The sequence below is a fragment of the Equus asinus genome, chromosome 4, assembly GCF_041296235.1.
Source record: "Equus asinus isolate D_3611 breed Donkey chromosome 4, EquAss-T2T_v2, whole genome shotgun sequence".
NCBI lineage: Eukaryota > Metazoa > Chordata > Mammalia > Perissodactyla > Equidae > Equus > Equus asinus.
In genome coordinates, this window is record NC_091793.1 from 53570595 (window position 1) to 53584455 (window position 13861).

At 35.4% G+C, this 13861-nt stretch overlaps 1 protein-coding gene across 1 annotated transcript in view; it reads right to left on the reverse strand.

The window, feature by feature from the left end:
* ZDHHC17 (zinc finger DHHC-type palmitoyltransferase 17) overlaps positions 1-13861 on the reverse strand; it is a 92014-nt gene that overhangs the window by 10762 nt on the left and 67391 nt on the right. The window contains exons 11-12 of the mRNA XM_014841693.3: positions 12355-12479; positions 11255-11317 (exon numbers count right to left, since the gene is read on the reverse strand). Coding sequence (XP_014697179.2) covers positions 11255-11317; positions 12355-12479 — 188 coding nt within the window. The remainder of the gene's footprint in view (positions 1-11254; positions 11318-12354; positions 12480-13861) is intronic.

Genomic DNA, 13861 nt, shown 5'->3' on the forward strand with positions numbered 1-13861 from the left:
GCAGTATAAGAGCTTGCAGCCTGGTGACCCTGGTGGAGACAATTGAGACTAAAGGAAAGGCAACAGCAACCCAAGAGGCAGAAGCAGCACAAGGAGGGCACTGAAGATGACCCTGGTAAAGGCAGTGAAGGGTGGAAAGTGCAGGCTCTCAAATACAACCAGAAGCAGCAAATAACCAAAGTAACCAAAGCCTCACACAAATAAGAAAGGTAGTTACTACTACAAAAGCACTGGCAGAGGATCAATTCACCAAACACCATGAAGAACTGCAGTAACATGGCAGAAGAGAAGCAGAACGACAGCTCTCCAGAAACCAACTCAAGTCACAGAAGTCTACACTCTGACTGAGAGAGAATTCAAAATAGCTGTCATAAAGAAGCTCAACAAGTTACAAGAAAACTCAGAAAGACAGTTCAATGAGCTCAGGAATAAATTAATAAATTGAAGGATTACTTTACCAAAGAGATTGAAACTCCATTAAAAAACCAAGAGAAATTCTGGAGAAGAAGATCACAATAACTGAGATGAAAAATCATGTAGAAAGCATAAAAAATAGAGCAAACCCTTTGGAGGAGGGAAGCTGTGAGCTTGAGGACAGAAATCTAGAAATGAGTAGGTAGAGGAGGAGAGAGAAAAAAGATTTTTAAAAAATGAAGAAATTCTTTGAGAAATATCCAACTCAAGTAGGAAGGAGGATCCCAGAGGGAAAAGGGAGAGAGAAACGAGCAGAGAGCTTATTATTCAAAGAAATAACAGCTGGGAACGTCCAAACCTGGGAAAGGAACTTGTCATGCAAATACATGAAACTAACAAAACTCTTAATTCCACCAACGCAAAAAGACCCTCTCCAAGGCACAAAAGTCAATGACAAAAAAAAATATTAAGGGCAGCAAAACACAAGAAAATAACCTACAAAAGAACCCCCATCAGGCTTTCAGCAGATTTATCAGCAGAAACCCTACAGGCTAGGAGAGTGTGGAATGATATATTTGAAATATTGAAAAACAAAAACTTTCAGCCAAGAATAGTCTATCCAGTGAAATTATCCTTCACATATGACAAAGAAACAAAAGCTTTCTCAGATAAACAAAAGCTGAAGGAGTTCATCACCACTAGACCTGACTAACAAGAATGCTGAAAGGCGCCCTCCCATCAGAAACTAAAAAGCAAAGGTTAACAAAACCTTAAGCAAAGAGATAACACATAGACAGAATCAGAAAATTGCAGCTCTGTACCAGAATAGGTTAGGAAATACTTAATTAACATAAAGGATAAAGGGAAAGAAAGCATCAAAAATAATTATCAACACTTCAATTTGGTCAAAAACTCACAACACACAAAAGAATAATTTGTGACAACAAAAACACAGAAGGGGAAGAGGAGGGGATGGAAAATATATAGGCTAATGGACATAAGAGGATGCCAGAAAATGGACTATCTCATCTATGAGACCTTTTATACAAACCTCATGGTAACCAATAAACAAAAAATCAGAGCAAAGTTACAAATCGTTAATAAAGAGAAAACTGAGAAAAACATCAAAGAAAACCACCAAACTCAAATGGCAGACAGAAACACAAGGGAAAAGAAATAATGGAAATACAGGACAACTGGAAAATGAAAGATAAAGTGGTAGTATTAAGCCCTCATATATCAATAATCACTCTAAATTTAAATGGATTTAACTCACCAAAAGACACAGAGCGGCTGGATGGATTAAAAAACAAGACCCAAAAAAATGCTGCCTCCAGGAAACACATCTCAGCTCTAAGGACAAACACAGGCTCAGAGTGAAGGGAAGGAAGATGATACTCCCAGAAAATGGCAAGCAAAAGAAAGCACGTGTAGCTGTACTTCTATCAGACAAACGAGACTTCAAGATAAAAAACATAACAACAGACAAAGAGGGGCATTATAAAATGATAAAAGGGATATTCCAACAAGAGGACATAACACTTATGAATATATATGCACATAACACAGCAGCACCAAAGTATATAAAGGAATTATTAACAGATGTAAAGAGAGAAACTGACAGCAACACAATAATATTAAGGGACCTTAACACCCCACTTAGATCAGTGGATAGATCATCCAGACAAAAAGTCAACAAGGAAACAGTGGACTTAAAAGAAACACTAGACCAGATGGACTTACTAGATATATATAGAACATTCCATCCAAAAACAGCAGAATACACATTCTTCTCAAGTGCACATGGAACATTCCCAAACACAGATCATATGCTGGGAAACAAAGCAAGCCTCAATAAATTTAAGAAGACTGAAATCATATCAAGTATCTTTTCTGACCACAATGCTATGAAACTAGTAGTCAACTATAAGAAAAAAGCTAGGGATATCACAAAGATGTGGAGACTAAACAACATGCTACTAAACAACTATTGGATCAATGAAGAAATCAAAGGAGAAATCAAAAAATACTTTGAGACAAATGAGAATGAAAAGACAACATACTAAATCTTATGGGATAAAGTATAAGCAGTGCTAAGAGGGAAATTTACAGCAATACAGGCCTACCTCAACAAACAAGAAAAATCTCAAATAAGCAATCTTACACTATACCTGACAGAATCAGAAAAACAAGAACACACAAAGTCCAAAGTAAGCAGAAGGAGGGAAATAATAAAAATCAGAGCAGAAATAAAATAGAGGGTACAAAAAAATAACCCCACAATAGAAAGGATCAAGGAAACTAAGAGCTGGTTCTTTGAGAAGATAAACAAAATTGACAAATCCTTAGCCAGATTCACTAAGAAAAAAAGAAGATTCAAATGAATAAAATCAGAAATGAAAGGGAAAAAATAATGGATAGCAGAGAAATACAATTAAAGAGAATACTATGAAAAGCTATATGCCAACAAATTGGATGGCCTACAGAAATGGATAAATTCTTAGAATAATACAACCTCCCAAAATTGAATCAAGAAGAAACACAGAATCTGAAAGGACCAATCACAAATAAAGAGATTGAAACAGTAATCAAAAACCTCCCAAAAAACAAAATTCCAGGTCCAGATAGCTTCTCTGGTAAATCCTACCAAACATTCAAAGAAGATGTAATACTTATCCTTCTCAAACTATTTCAAAATATTGAAGAGGACTGGATGCTTCCTAGCTCATTCTACGAGGACAACATTACCCTGATATGAAAACCAGACAAGAACAACACAAAAAAGGAAAATTACAGGTGAATATCACTGATGAAGATAAATGAAAAATCCTCAACAAAATATTAGCAAATCTAATACAATAATACACTGAAAGGATCAGACACCATGATCAAGTTGGATTTATTCCAGGGATGCAAGGATGGTTCAACATCCACAAATCAATCAACGTGATGCACCATATTAACAAAATGAGGAATAAAAGTCACATAATCATCTCAATAGATGCAGAGAAAGCATCTGACAAGATCCAACATCCATTTAGGATAAAAACTCTCAATAAAATGGGTATGGAAGGAAAGTACCTCAACATAATAAAGGCCATATATGACAAACCTAAAGCCAACATCATACTTAATGGGCAAAAACTGAAAGTCATTCCTCTGAGAACAGTAACAAGACAAGTGTGCCCACTCTCATCACTCTTATTCAACATAGTACTCAAGGTTTTAGGCAGGGCAATTAGGCAAGAAAAAGAAATAAAAGGGATCCAAACGAGAAAGGAAGAAGTAAAACTGTAATATTTGCAGAAGACATGATGCTCTATACAGAAAAGCCTAAAGAATCCACCAAAAAACTATCAGAAATAATCAATGAATAAAGTAAAGTTGCAGAGTACAAAATCAAGATACAAAAACCACTTGCATTTCTATACACTAACAACAGGCCAGCAGAAAGAGAAATCAAGAACACAGTCCCATTTACAATCACAACAAAAAGAATAAAATACTTAGGAATAAATTTAACCAAGGAGGTGAAAGACCTATAGACTGAAAACTATAAGACATTATTGAAAGAAATCAATGAAGAGATAAAAAAATAAAAGATATTCCATACCCATCGATTCAAAGAATAAACATAGTTAAAACGTCCACATCACCTAAAGCAATCTACAGATTTAATGCAATCCCAATCAGAATCCCAATGACATTCTTCACGGCAAAAGAGCAAAAAATCCTAAAATTTATAGGGAACAAGAAAAGACCCCAAATAGCCAAAGCAATCCTGAGAAAAAAGAACAAAGCTGGAGAAATCACACTCCCTGACTTAAAATATAGTACAAAGCCATATAGTAATCAAAACGGCATGGTACTGGTACAAAAACAGACACACAGATCAGTGGAACAGAACTGAAAGCCCAGAAATAAAACCACCCATCTATGGACAGTTAATCTTCGACAAAGGAGCCAAGAACACATAGTGGAGAAAGGAAAGCCTCTTCAATAAATGGTAGTGGGAAAACTGGACAAACACTTGCAAAAGAATGAAAGTAGACCATTATCTTGCACCATACACAAAAATCAACTCAAAATGGATTAAAAAATTGAATTTAAGATCTGAAACCATAAAACTCCCAGAAGAAATCATAGGCTGTACACTCTTTGACATTGATCTTAGCAGCAACTTTTCAAATACCACGTCTGCTCAGGCAAGAGAAACAAAAGAAAAACTAAACAAATGGGACTACACCAGACAAAAAAGCTCTGCAAGGCAAGGAAACCAGGAACAAAATGGAAAAAAAAGCACAAACTGGGAGAAAATATTTGCAAATCATATATCCAACAAGGGGTTAATTTCCAAAACATATACAGAACACATACAACTCAACAATAACAAAATGAACAACCTGATCAAAAAATGGGCAGAAGATATGAACAGACATTTATCCCAGGATATACAGATGCCCAACAGGAGCATGAAAAGATGTTCACCATCACTAATTACTAAGGAAATGCAAATCAAAACTATAATGAAATATCACCTCACACCTGTCAGAATGGCTATAATTAACAAGTCAAAAACTAAGAAATGTTGGAGAAGATGTGGAGAAAAGGGAACACCCATATTCCACTGGTGGAAATGCAAACTGGTGCAGCCACTATGGAAAACAGTATGGAGATTTCTCAAAAAATTAAAAATAGAAACACTATATGATCCAGCTATTCCACTTCCGGATATCTATCCAAAGAACATGAAATCAATAATTCAAAAAGATGTATTGCACCTCTATGTTCATTACACCATTGTTCAGAATAGCCAAGACATAGAAGCAACCCAAGTGTCCCTCAACAGATGAATGGATAAAGAAGATGTGGTATATATACACACAATGAAAATTAACAGCCATAAAAAAGAAGGAAATACTAAAGTATAACATTAAAGATAAAGGGACAGAAAAAACCAAAAACAAAGATAATCTCGTCATTTTAACCACAAACTCACAACACAAGACGGACTAAGATGTGACAAAAACACCATAGGAGGGGAAGGGGAAGGGGATTGAATCGGTTTAGTGTAAGGAAATAAGAGGCCATCAGAAAATGGACTATCTTATCTATGAGATTTTGCACACAAACATCATGGTAACCACTAAACAAAAAACCAGAACAGAGACACAAATAATAAATAAGGAGAAAACAAAGAAACCCAACATAAAAGACTACATAACTCAATTGGCAGACCAAAATACACAGGACGAGAAACAAAGGAAATGCAGGAGAACTGGAAAATGAGTTATAAAATGGCAGCATTACACCCTTATATATCAATGATCACCCTAAACATAAATGGATTGAATTCTCCAATGAAAAGACACAGAGTGGTGAGATGGAGTAGAGAACAAGACCCAACAATATGCTGCCTCCAGGAAACACATCTCAGCTCTAACGACAAACACAGGCTCAGACTGAAGGGATGGAAGACAATACTCCAAGCTAATGGGAGACAAAAGAAAGCAATTGTTGCTATACTTATGTCAGACAAAGTAGACTTCAAGATAAGACAAGTAAAGAGAGACAAAGAGAGGCAGTATATAATGATCAAAGGGACACTCCACCAACAAGACATAGCACATTTTTATAAATATCTATACAGTCAATACAGGAGCACCAAAGTACATAAAGCAAATATTAACAAACCTAAAATGAGATATTATTAATAACACAGTAATAGTAGGGGACCTCAACACTCCACTCACATAGATGGACAGATCATCCAGACAGAAAGTCAACAAGGAAACAGTGGAATTAAATGAAAAGCTAGATCAGTTGGACTTAACAGATATACAGAACACTCAATCCCAAAACATCAAAATGCACATTCTACTCAAGTGTGCATGGAACATTCTCAAGGATAGACCATATGTTGGGAAACAAGGCAAGCCTCAGTAAATTTAAGAAGACTGAAATAATAACAAGCATCTTTTCCAATCATAATGCTATGAAGCTAGAAATTAATTACAAGAAAAAAATTTAGAAAGGGACAAAGATGTGGAGACTAAACAACATGCTACTGAACAACCAATGGATCACTGAAGAAATTAAAGGAGAAATCAAAAAATATCTGGAGACAAATGAAAATGAAAACACACCATACCAACTCATATGGCATGCAGCAAAAGCAGTACTAAGAGGGAAATTCATTGCAATACAGGCTTACCTCATCAAAAAAAGAAAAATCTCAAATACTCAATCTCAAATTACACCTAACTGAATCAGAAAAAGAAGAACAAGCACAGCCCAAAGTCAGCAGAAGGAGACAAATAATAAAAACCAGAGCAGAAATAACTGCAATTGAAACAAAAGAGGCAATAGAAAGGATCAATGAAACAAGAGCTGGTTCTTTGAGAAGATAAAACAAAACTGACAAACCCCTAGCCAGACTTACAAAGAAAAAAGAGCAAAAGCTCAGATAAATAAAACTAGAAATGAAAGAGGAGAAATTACCATGGATACCACAGAAATATAAAGAATTATAAGAAAATACTACAAAAAGCTATATGCCAACACAATGGACAATCCAGAAGAAATGGATAAATTCTTGGACTCTTACAACCTCCCAAAGCTGAATCAAGAAGAAATAGATAATCTGAATAGACCAATCACAAGTAAAGAGATGGAAACAGCAATCAAAAGCATCCCCAAAAATAAAAGCCCAGGACCAGATGGCTTCCCTGGAGCATTCTACCAAACTTTCAAAGAGGATTTAATACCTATCCTTCTGAAGCTATTCCAAAAAGTTAGGGAAGATGGAATGCTTCCTAACACATTCTATGTAGCCAACATCACTCTGATACCAAAGCCTGACAAGGACAACACAAAAAAGGAAAACTACAGGTCAATACTGCTGATGAACACAGATGCAAAAATCCTCAGCAAAATACTGGCAGCCTGAATGCAGCAATACATCAAAAAGATCATACAGCATGATCAAGTAGGATTTATACCAGGGACACAGGGATAGTTCAACATCCGCAAATCAATCAGTGTGATACACCACATTAACAAAATGAGGAATAAAAAACACATGATCATCTAAATAGACACAGAGAAAGCATTTGACAAGATCCAACAGCCATTTACGATAAAAGCTCTTAACAAAATTGGGATAGAAGGAAATTTCCTCAACATAATAAAGGCCATGTATGACAAACCAATAGCCAACATCATACTCAATGGGCAAAACCTGAATGCCATCCCTTTGAGAGGAGGAACAAGACAAGGGTGTCCCTCCTCTCACCACTCTTATTCAACATAGTACTGGAGGTTTCGGCCAGAGCAATTAGGCAAGAAAAAGGAATAAAAGGAATCCAAATAGGAAATGAAGAAGTGAAACTCTTACTGTTTGCAGACAACATTATCTTACATATAGAAAACCCTAAAGAAATCATCAGAGAACTATTAGAAATAATCAACAGCTTCAGCAACGTTGCAGGGTACAAAATCAACTTACAAAAATCAGTTGCATTTCTAGACGCTACTAATGAACTTAAAGAAAGAGAACCTAAGAATACAACTCCATTTACAATTGCAACAAAAAGAATAAAATATCTAAGAATAAATTTAAGCAAGGAGGTGAAGGATTTATACAATGAAAACTATAAGACATTATTGAAAGATAACGACATAAAGAAATGGAAAGAGATTCCATGCACATGGATCAGAAGAATAAATATAGTTAAAATGTCCATATTACCCAAAGCAATCCACAGATTCAATGCAATCCCAATCAGAATCCCAATGACATTCTTCATGGAAATAGAACAAAGAATCCTAAAATTCATATGGGGCAACCAAAGACCCCAAATGGCTAAAGCAATCCTGAGAAAAAAGAACAAAGCTGGAGGCATCACAATCCCTGACTTCAAAATGTACTACAAAGCCATAGTTATCAAAACAGCATGGTACTGGTACAAAAACAGACACACAGATCAATGGAACAGAAGTGAAAGCCCAGAAATAAAACCCCACATCAAGAGACAGCTAATCTTCAACAAAGGTGCCAAGAATATACAATGGAGAAAAGGAAGTCTCTTTAATAAATGGTGTTGGAGAATCCCGACAACCGCTTGCAAAAGAAGGAAAGCAGACCATTCTCTCACACCATACACAACAATAAACTCAAAATGGATCAAAGACTTGAAGGTAAGTCCTGAAACCATAAAACTCCTAGAAGATAATATAGGTGGTACACTCTGTGACATCAAACTTAAAAGGATCTTTTCGAATACCCTGTCTTCTCAGACAAGGGAAACAAAAGAAAAAATAAACAAGTGGGACTTCATTAAAGATCTTCTGGAAGGCAAAAGAAAACTAGGATCAAAACAAAAAGACAACCCACCAATTGGGAGAAAATATTTGCAAATCATATATCTGATAAGGGGTTAATCTCCACAATATGTAAAGAACTCACATGGCTGAATAACAAAAAACCAAACAGCCCAATCAAAAAATGGGTGGGGGGGGCCAGCCCAGTGGTGCAGTGGTTAAGTTCGCATGTTCTGCTTCAGCAGCCCAGGGTTCGCTGGTTCGGAACCCAGATGTGGACACGGCACCACTTGGCAAGCCATGCTGTGGCAGGCGTCCCACATAGAAAGTAGAAGAAGAAGGGCATGAATGTTAGCTCAGGGCCAGTCTTCCTCAGCAAAAAGAGGAGGAATGGCAACAGATGTTAGCTCAGGGCTAATCTTCCTCAAAAAAGAAAAAAAAAAAATTAAAAAATGGGCAGAGGATATCATGAACCGACATTTTTCCAAAGAAGATATAGACGGCCAATAAACACATGAAAAGATGTTCAACATCACTAATCACCAGGGAAATGCAAATCAAAACTACACTAAGATACTATCTTATACCTTTTAAAATGGCTATAATCACTAAGACTAAAAGTAAATGCTGGAGAGGATGTGGACAAAAGGGAACCCTCATACACTGCTGGTAGGAATGCAACCTGGTGCAGTCCCTATGGAAAACAGTGTGGAGACTCCTCAAAAAACTAAAAATAGAAATACCATATGACCCAGCTATCCCACTACTGGTGGTCTATCCAAACAATTTGAAATCAACAATCCAAAGTGACCTGTGTACCCCTATGTTCATTGCAGCACTACTCACAATAGCCAAGACGTGGAAGCAATCCAAGTGCCCAGTGACCAATGACTGTATAAAGACGTGGTATATATATACCACGGAATACTACACAGCCATAAAAAAAGACAAATTGATCCCATCTGCAACAACACAGATAGACCTGAAAGGTATTATGCTAAGTGAAATAAGCCAGATGTGGAAAGACAAACATCATATGATTTCACTCATATGTGGGAGATAAACACACAAACACAACAGTTCAGTGGTTACCAGGGGAAGGGAGATGGGAGCTGGGGACAGGGGTGAAGGGGAGCACTTATGTGATGATGGACAAGAAATAACGTACAACTGAAATTTCACAATGATGTAAACTATTATGAACTCAAAAAAAAAAAGAATTACAATCTTGTAAATTATCCATTGTAAAGCACAGAAACAAAAACTTTTTAAAAGAATGCTTGAAAATGCAAAGGAATCTAGTCAGCACCCTCAAGTTGCTACCAAAGTAATACATTATATATATTTTTCCCTTTTTTTTTTTTTTTTTTTTTTGGTGAGGAAGATTGTCCCTGAGCTAACATCTGTGCCAATCTTCCTCTACTTTGTATTTGGGACACCACAGCACGGCTTGATGGGCGGTGTATAGGTGTGCTCCCAGGATCCAAAGCTGCAAACCCTGGGCTGCTGAAGTGGAGCACGTGAACTTAACCACTACACCACCAGGGGGCCCCTGCATGTATTTTGAATATTCAAAACAACTACTGTTTCGTCAAAGAATGTTAAATGAACAACTTAAGGAATCCATAGAATTAGAGCTCAGTTTCAAAAACCTTTATTCCATAACTCTAAGTCAATTATTTTACTATTATTCCAATATTAAGACATTAGCTCAGCTGCAGTGTATAAATTAAAGATATAACTGTAAGAGCCTTTAGTTTCAGGTATGATTTGGGACTATTTCAGTTTCTGTGTAAGAAAACATGGGTTAACCACTGTGGCAGTCTATACATGTTTCACAAGAACTAATTATAAAAATTAAGCAGAAAATAAAATCACAAAACAGTATTATTCTATAGAAATTTGATGTCTATAATAAGAAACAATGTCAATATTACTATATCTGATTCCATAAGTAAATGCTATTTAATTTCATTTATATCTTTATCTATGACCTGAAGATGACAACTTTTAATAGAAATGATAAAACAGTGCTCAAAGTTGCATAAACACTCTAATACAGGCAAACACTACTCAAATTGAACCAGTTTAGAGGTCATGTTATCTTAGAAGATATCTAATGGATTTTCCCACTGTGACCTTTAAATATAAGAATAAAGTTTCTTAAAGTGTAATTAGGAGAACATATTAGCGAATCACAGTGAACCTTTGATTTTAAATACGTTATTACTTAGTTTTTTATTTGAGTTACATTTTAAAAGAGAAAAAGAGTAAGAATGAACACGAATGAATGGCAGCTCTGAATCAGAAGTGTAGTCAGGGGCTAGGTCAGGAGTAAGCACAGCGGGAAGGAGACATCGTTTCGCCACCTGTCCTCTTGTCCCACAGTCTAAAAGGCACTTTTGGGGGCATGAAGTGTGCTCAGAGAAAGAAACTATTCTCCTCACTCCCCACAACCTCTGTGCTCTGCCACCGCCAAGGGAAGAGGAGAGGGGAAAGCATAAAGAAAAAATACTACCAAACAGGTACTGCAGAATATACTGAGGTCCAGACTTCCTGTCTCTGCAAGCTCAACTATTGTCTGTGAATCAAAAACAGAGAGATTTTATTCAAAATGGAACAATGTTCACCAACTACTGTGCCATCAACATGAATCAGTGAACATGATGTTTGTCATCAATTAACCAATGTTGTCAGCTCAAAATAATAAAATCTTATGTTCATTTACTTCTGCTATTTCATTACAGTATGAAAACAGGAATTTTATTTCTTGGATTTGTAAAGAGGCAACCCTAAATTTAATTACGGAAATACTCCTCCAACAATCAAACTAAGTTACCTACCCTAAGAAATGGTTGGGTTTTGATGATTAAGACATGAAAATAAACCTAACTCCAGTAAAAAAGTGATCTTCAGAACTAGATTATGACTAAGATAACCTGGCAAACCAATTAGCAGTAATGTCTGAAGAAAGCTGTTAACATAAGGGTAGCAATTTCTGTCAGCCTAGAAAAAGGGGAACCCAACCATAAGAACGTGCCAGTGTTTTTATCTACTGTGGACAGGAATAACTCATCAGGATTTGTTTTGCTTTCAGAAACTGTATAAAAGAGCTCTTAAGATAATCTAAATGCCTCTTGTCCAAGTCTCTACTTACGTGCCATCTTTAGATTATAAATTTGGTTTCCTAAGTACCTGGGTCATAGATGAGGGGGTTCCCTGGATCATAAATACAAATATTTCAGTTATTGGAACAATATATCTGCATTATCAACCAATTTATTGGCCTTCAAGTTTATACCGTATTTCAACAAACATTTAGTGAATGCGTTATTATTTGCTGAGGGTTTATAGAAATGTTTAAAATATTGTATTCGTCCCTCAAAGCAATCACAGTAGCCCTATACGGAGAGAAACAAGAAATTATAAAACGTCATGGAAGCGTTAAGGACAGGATCACAAGAGCACCAGGGTGAGCAGAAACTACACATGATCTCAGTTTGGTTTGAAACTTCTCCATATTCTAAAAAACAGTTTCTTCCTTTGTGCTCTATCTGCTATAAACACTGATAATTTGGCAGTTAAACACATGTGACTAGTTAGATTGTATCTTGCTACCTTTTTCTTTTGTTCTTCTGTAGCTTTAATAATCCCTGGATCTGATTTCCAAGATTTTCCAAAATTGTAGAAAAGTGCAACACTATTAGCAAGGAATGGAAGGTGGATAAATAAAAAGTTGAGATGTGCCTGAAGTCAAGGAATATAAAGAAGCAATGATAAATGAGTTACGATTATAGGTAAACTTAGAATCCACAAAATTTTACCACACACAAAAAACCACCTACCATCAAAAAAATACAACCTAGTTTATCTATTACATCAAAATAGATACATTTTTCCATTATATTACTTAACACAAAAAGTAAAAATAATGACTTCTTTACAAACTGTAAATCATGTAGGTTAGGCTTATGTGATACTTTTTAAAAATCAGTGAATACATTAAAAATTCAGTGAACACATTATTTTTAAATGATCATTATTTCTTTTGACAAAAATGAAGGGACTTCTCATGTTCAAAGTTATTAACATATTACTGTATCTATATGCAGTAAAATCTTTATATATCTACAAACACTTCAGTTATCACACCCATCTATTTTAAAGATTGCTTTTAAATACTCTGTTGCCTTTTTTGAACACATTCAAGTTGACTTTAATTGTAGAAAAGATATTTATAAACTTGCTTAAAATAAAAATAGTTTCTATGTTCACATTTTTCTACCTAATGAAAACATAAGAAATCTACTAGGTATTTATAAATATAAGTGAAAAGTCAAAGACTATTTTAAATAACACTAGGAGAAATAAAGCAATGTTGCCAAAGCAACACAGTTATGAGAAAAAATATCTGGGCTACTCAAATATCATTTTCAATATTTTATGTAGGTACAAGCATCATACAAGAATCTTGTAAGATTTTTTGACATTATCATGTATACTCACTATTTATATTTCTTATGAAGCAAAGATAAAAAGAACAGCTTCTTGAATGAAATGATCATATATTTGTTCGCTAATTACCAAAACACTCAAAAATCGCTTAAAATACAGGAGAAAAAAAGGAAGAAGATAAGAGTAGTTACTATCACCTGCCATATACAAAAGTGATGTCTCTTTTTCCAGTCCTTTATTTTCTCCCCACTTCCACCATCCGTATTCCACAAAATCCACTGATACAATAAACACAGAATAAATAGGAAGTCAAATTTTCAGCTGCTCCACCAGCTAAAAATCTCTTGAGAATAAAGAGTAAATGTATGTGTGAAGAATGCTGAAACCCTGGCATTTTTTAGGGGCAGTACCTCTACTTACTGTAAGTTTCAAAAAGTTGCTGACAAGTAAATAACAGGTCAGGTTCTTATAGCCAGGATTAAATTTGTAAGGGGCTAACTACCAGCTCAATAAATGATTATAGATTTCAAAGGGATTTATTCAGGAATTAAACATCAGATGAACTTAAAGAATTTCTTTGCTTGTTCTTTAAAGGCAAAGAGATTAGGTATCTTCAAATGGTGGTTTGAAATTAGCTTCAGCAACAGGTTCAGACCAGTTAATTTTAAAA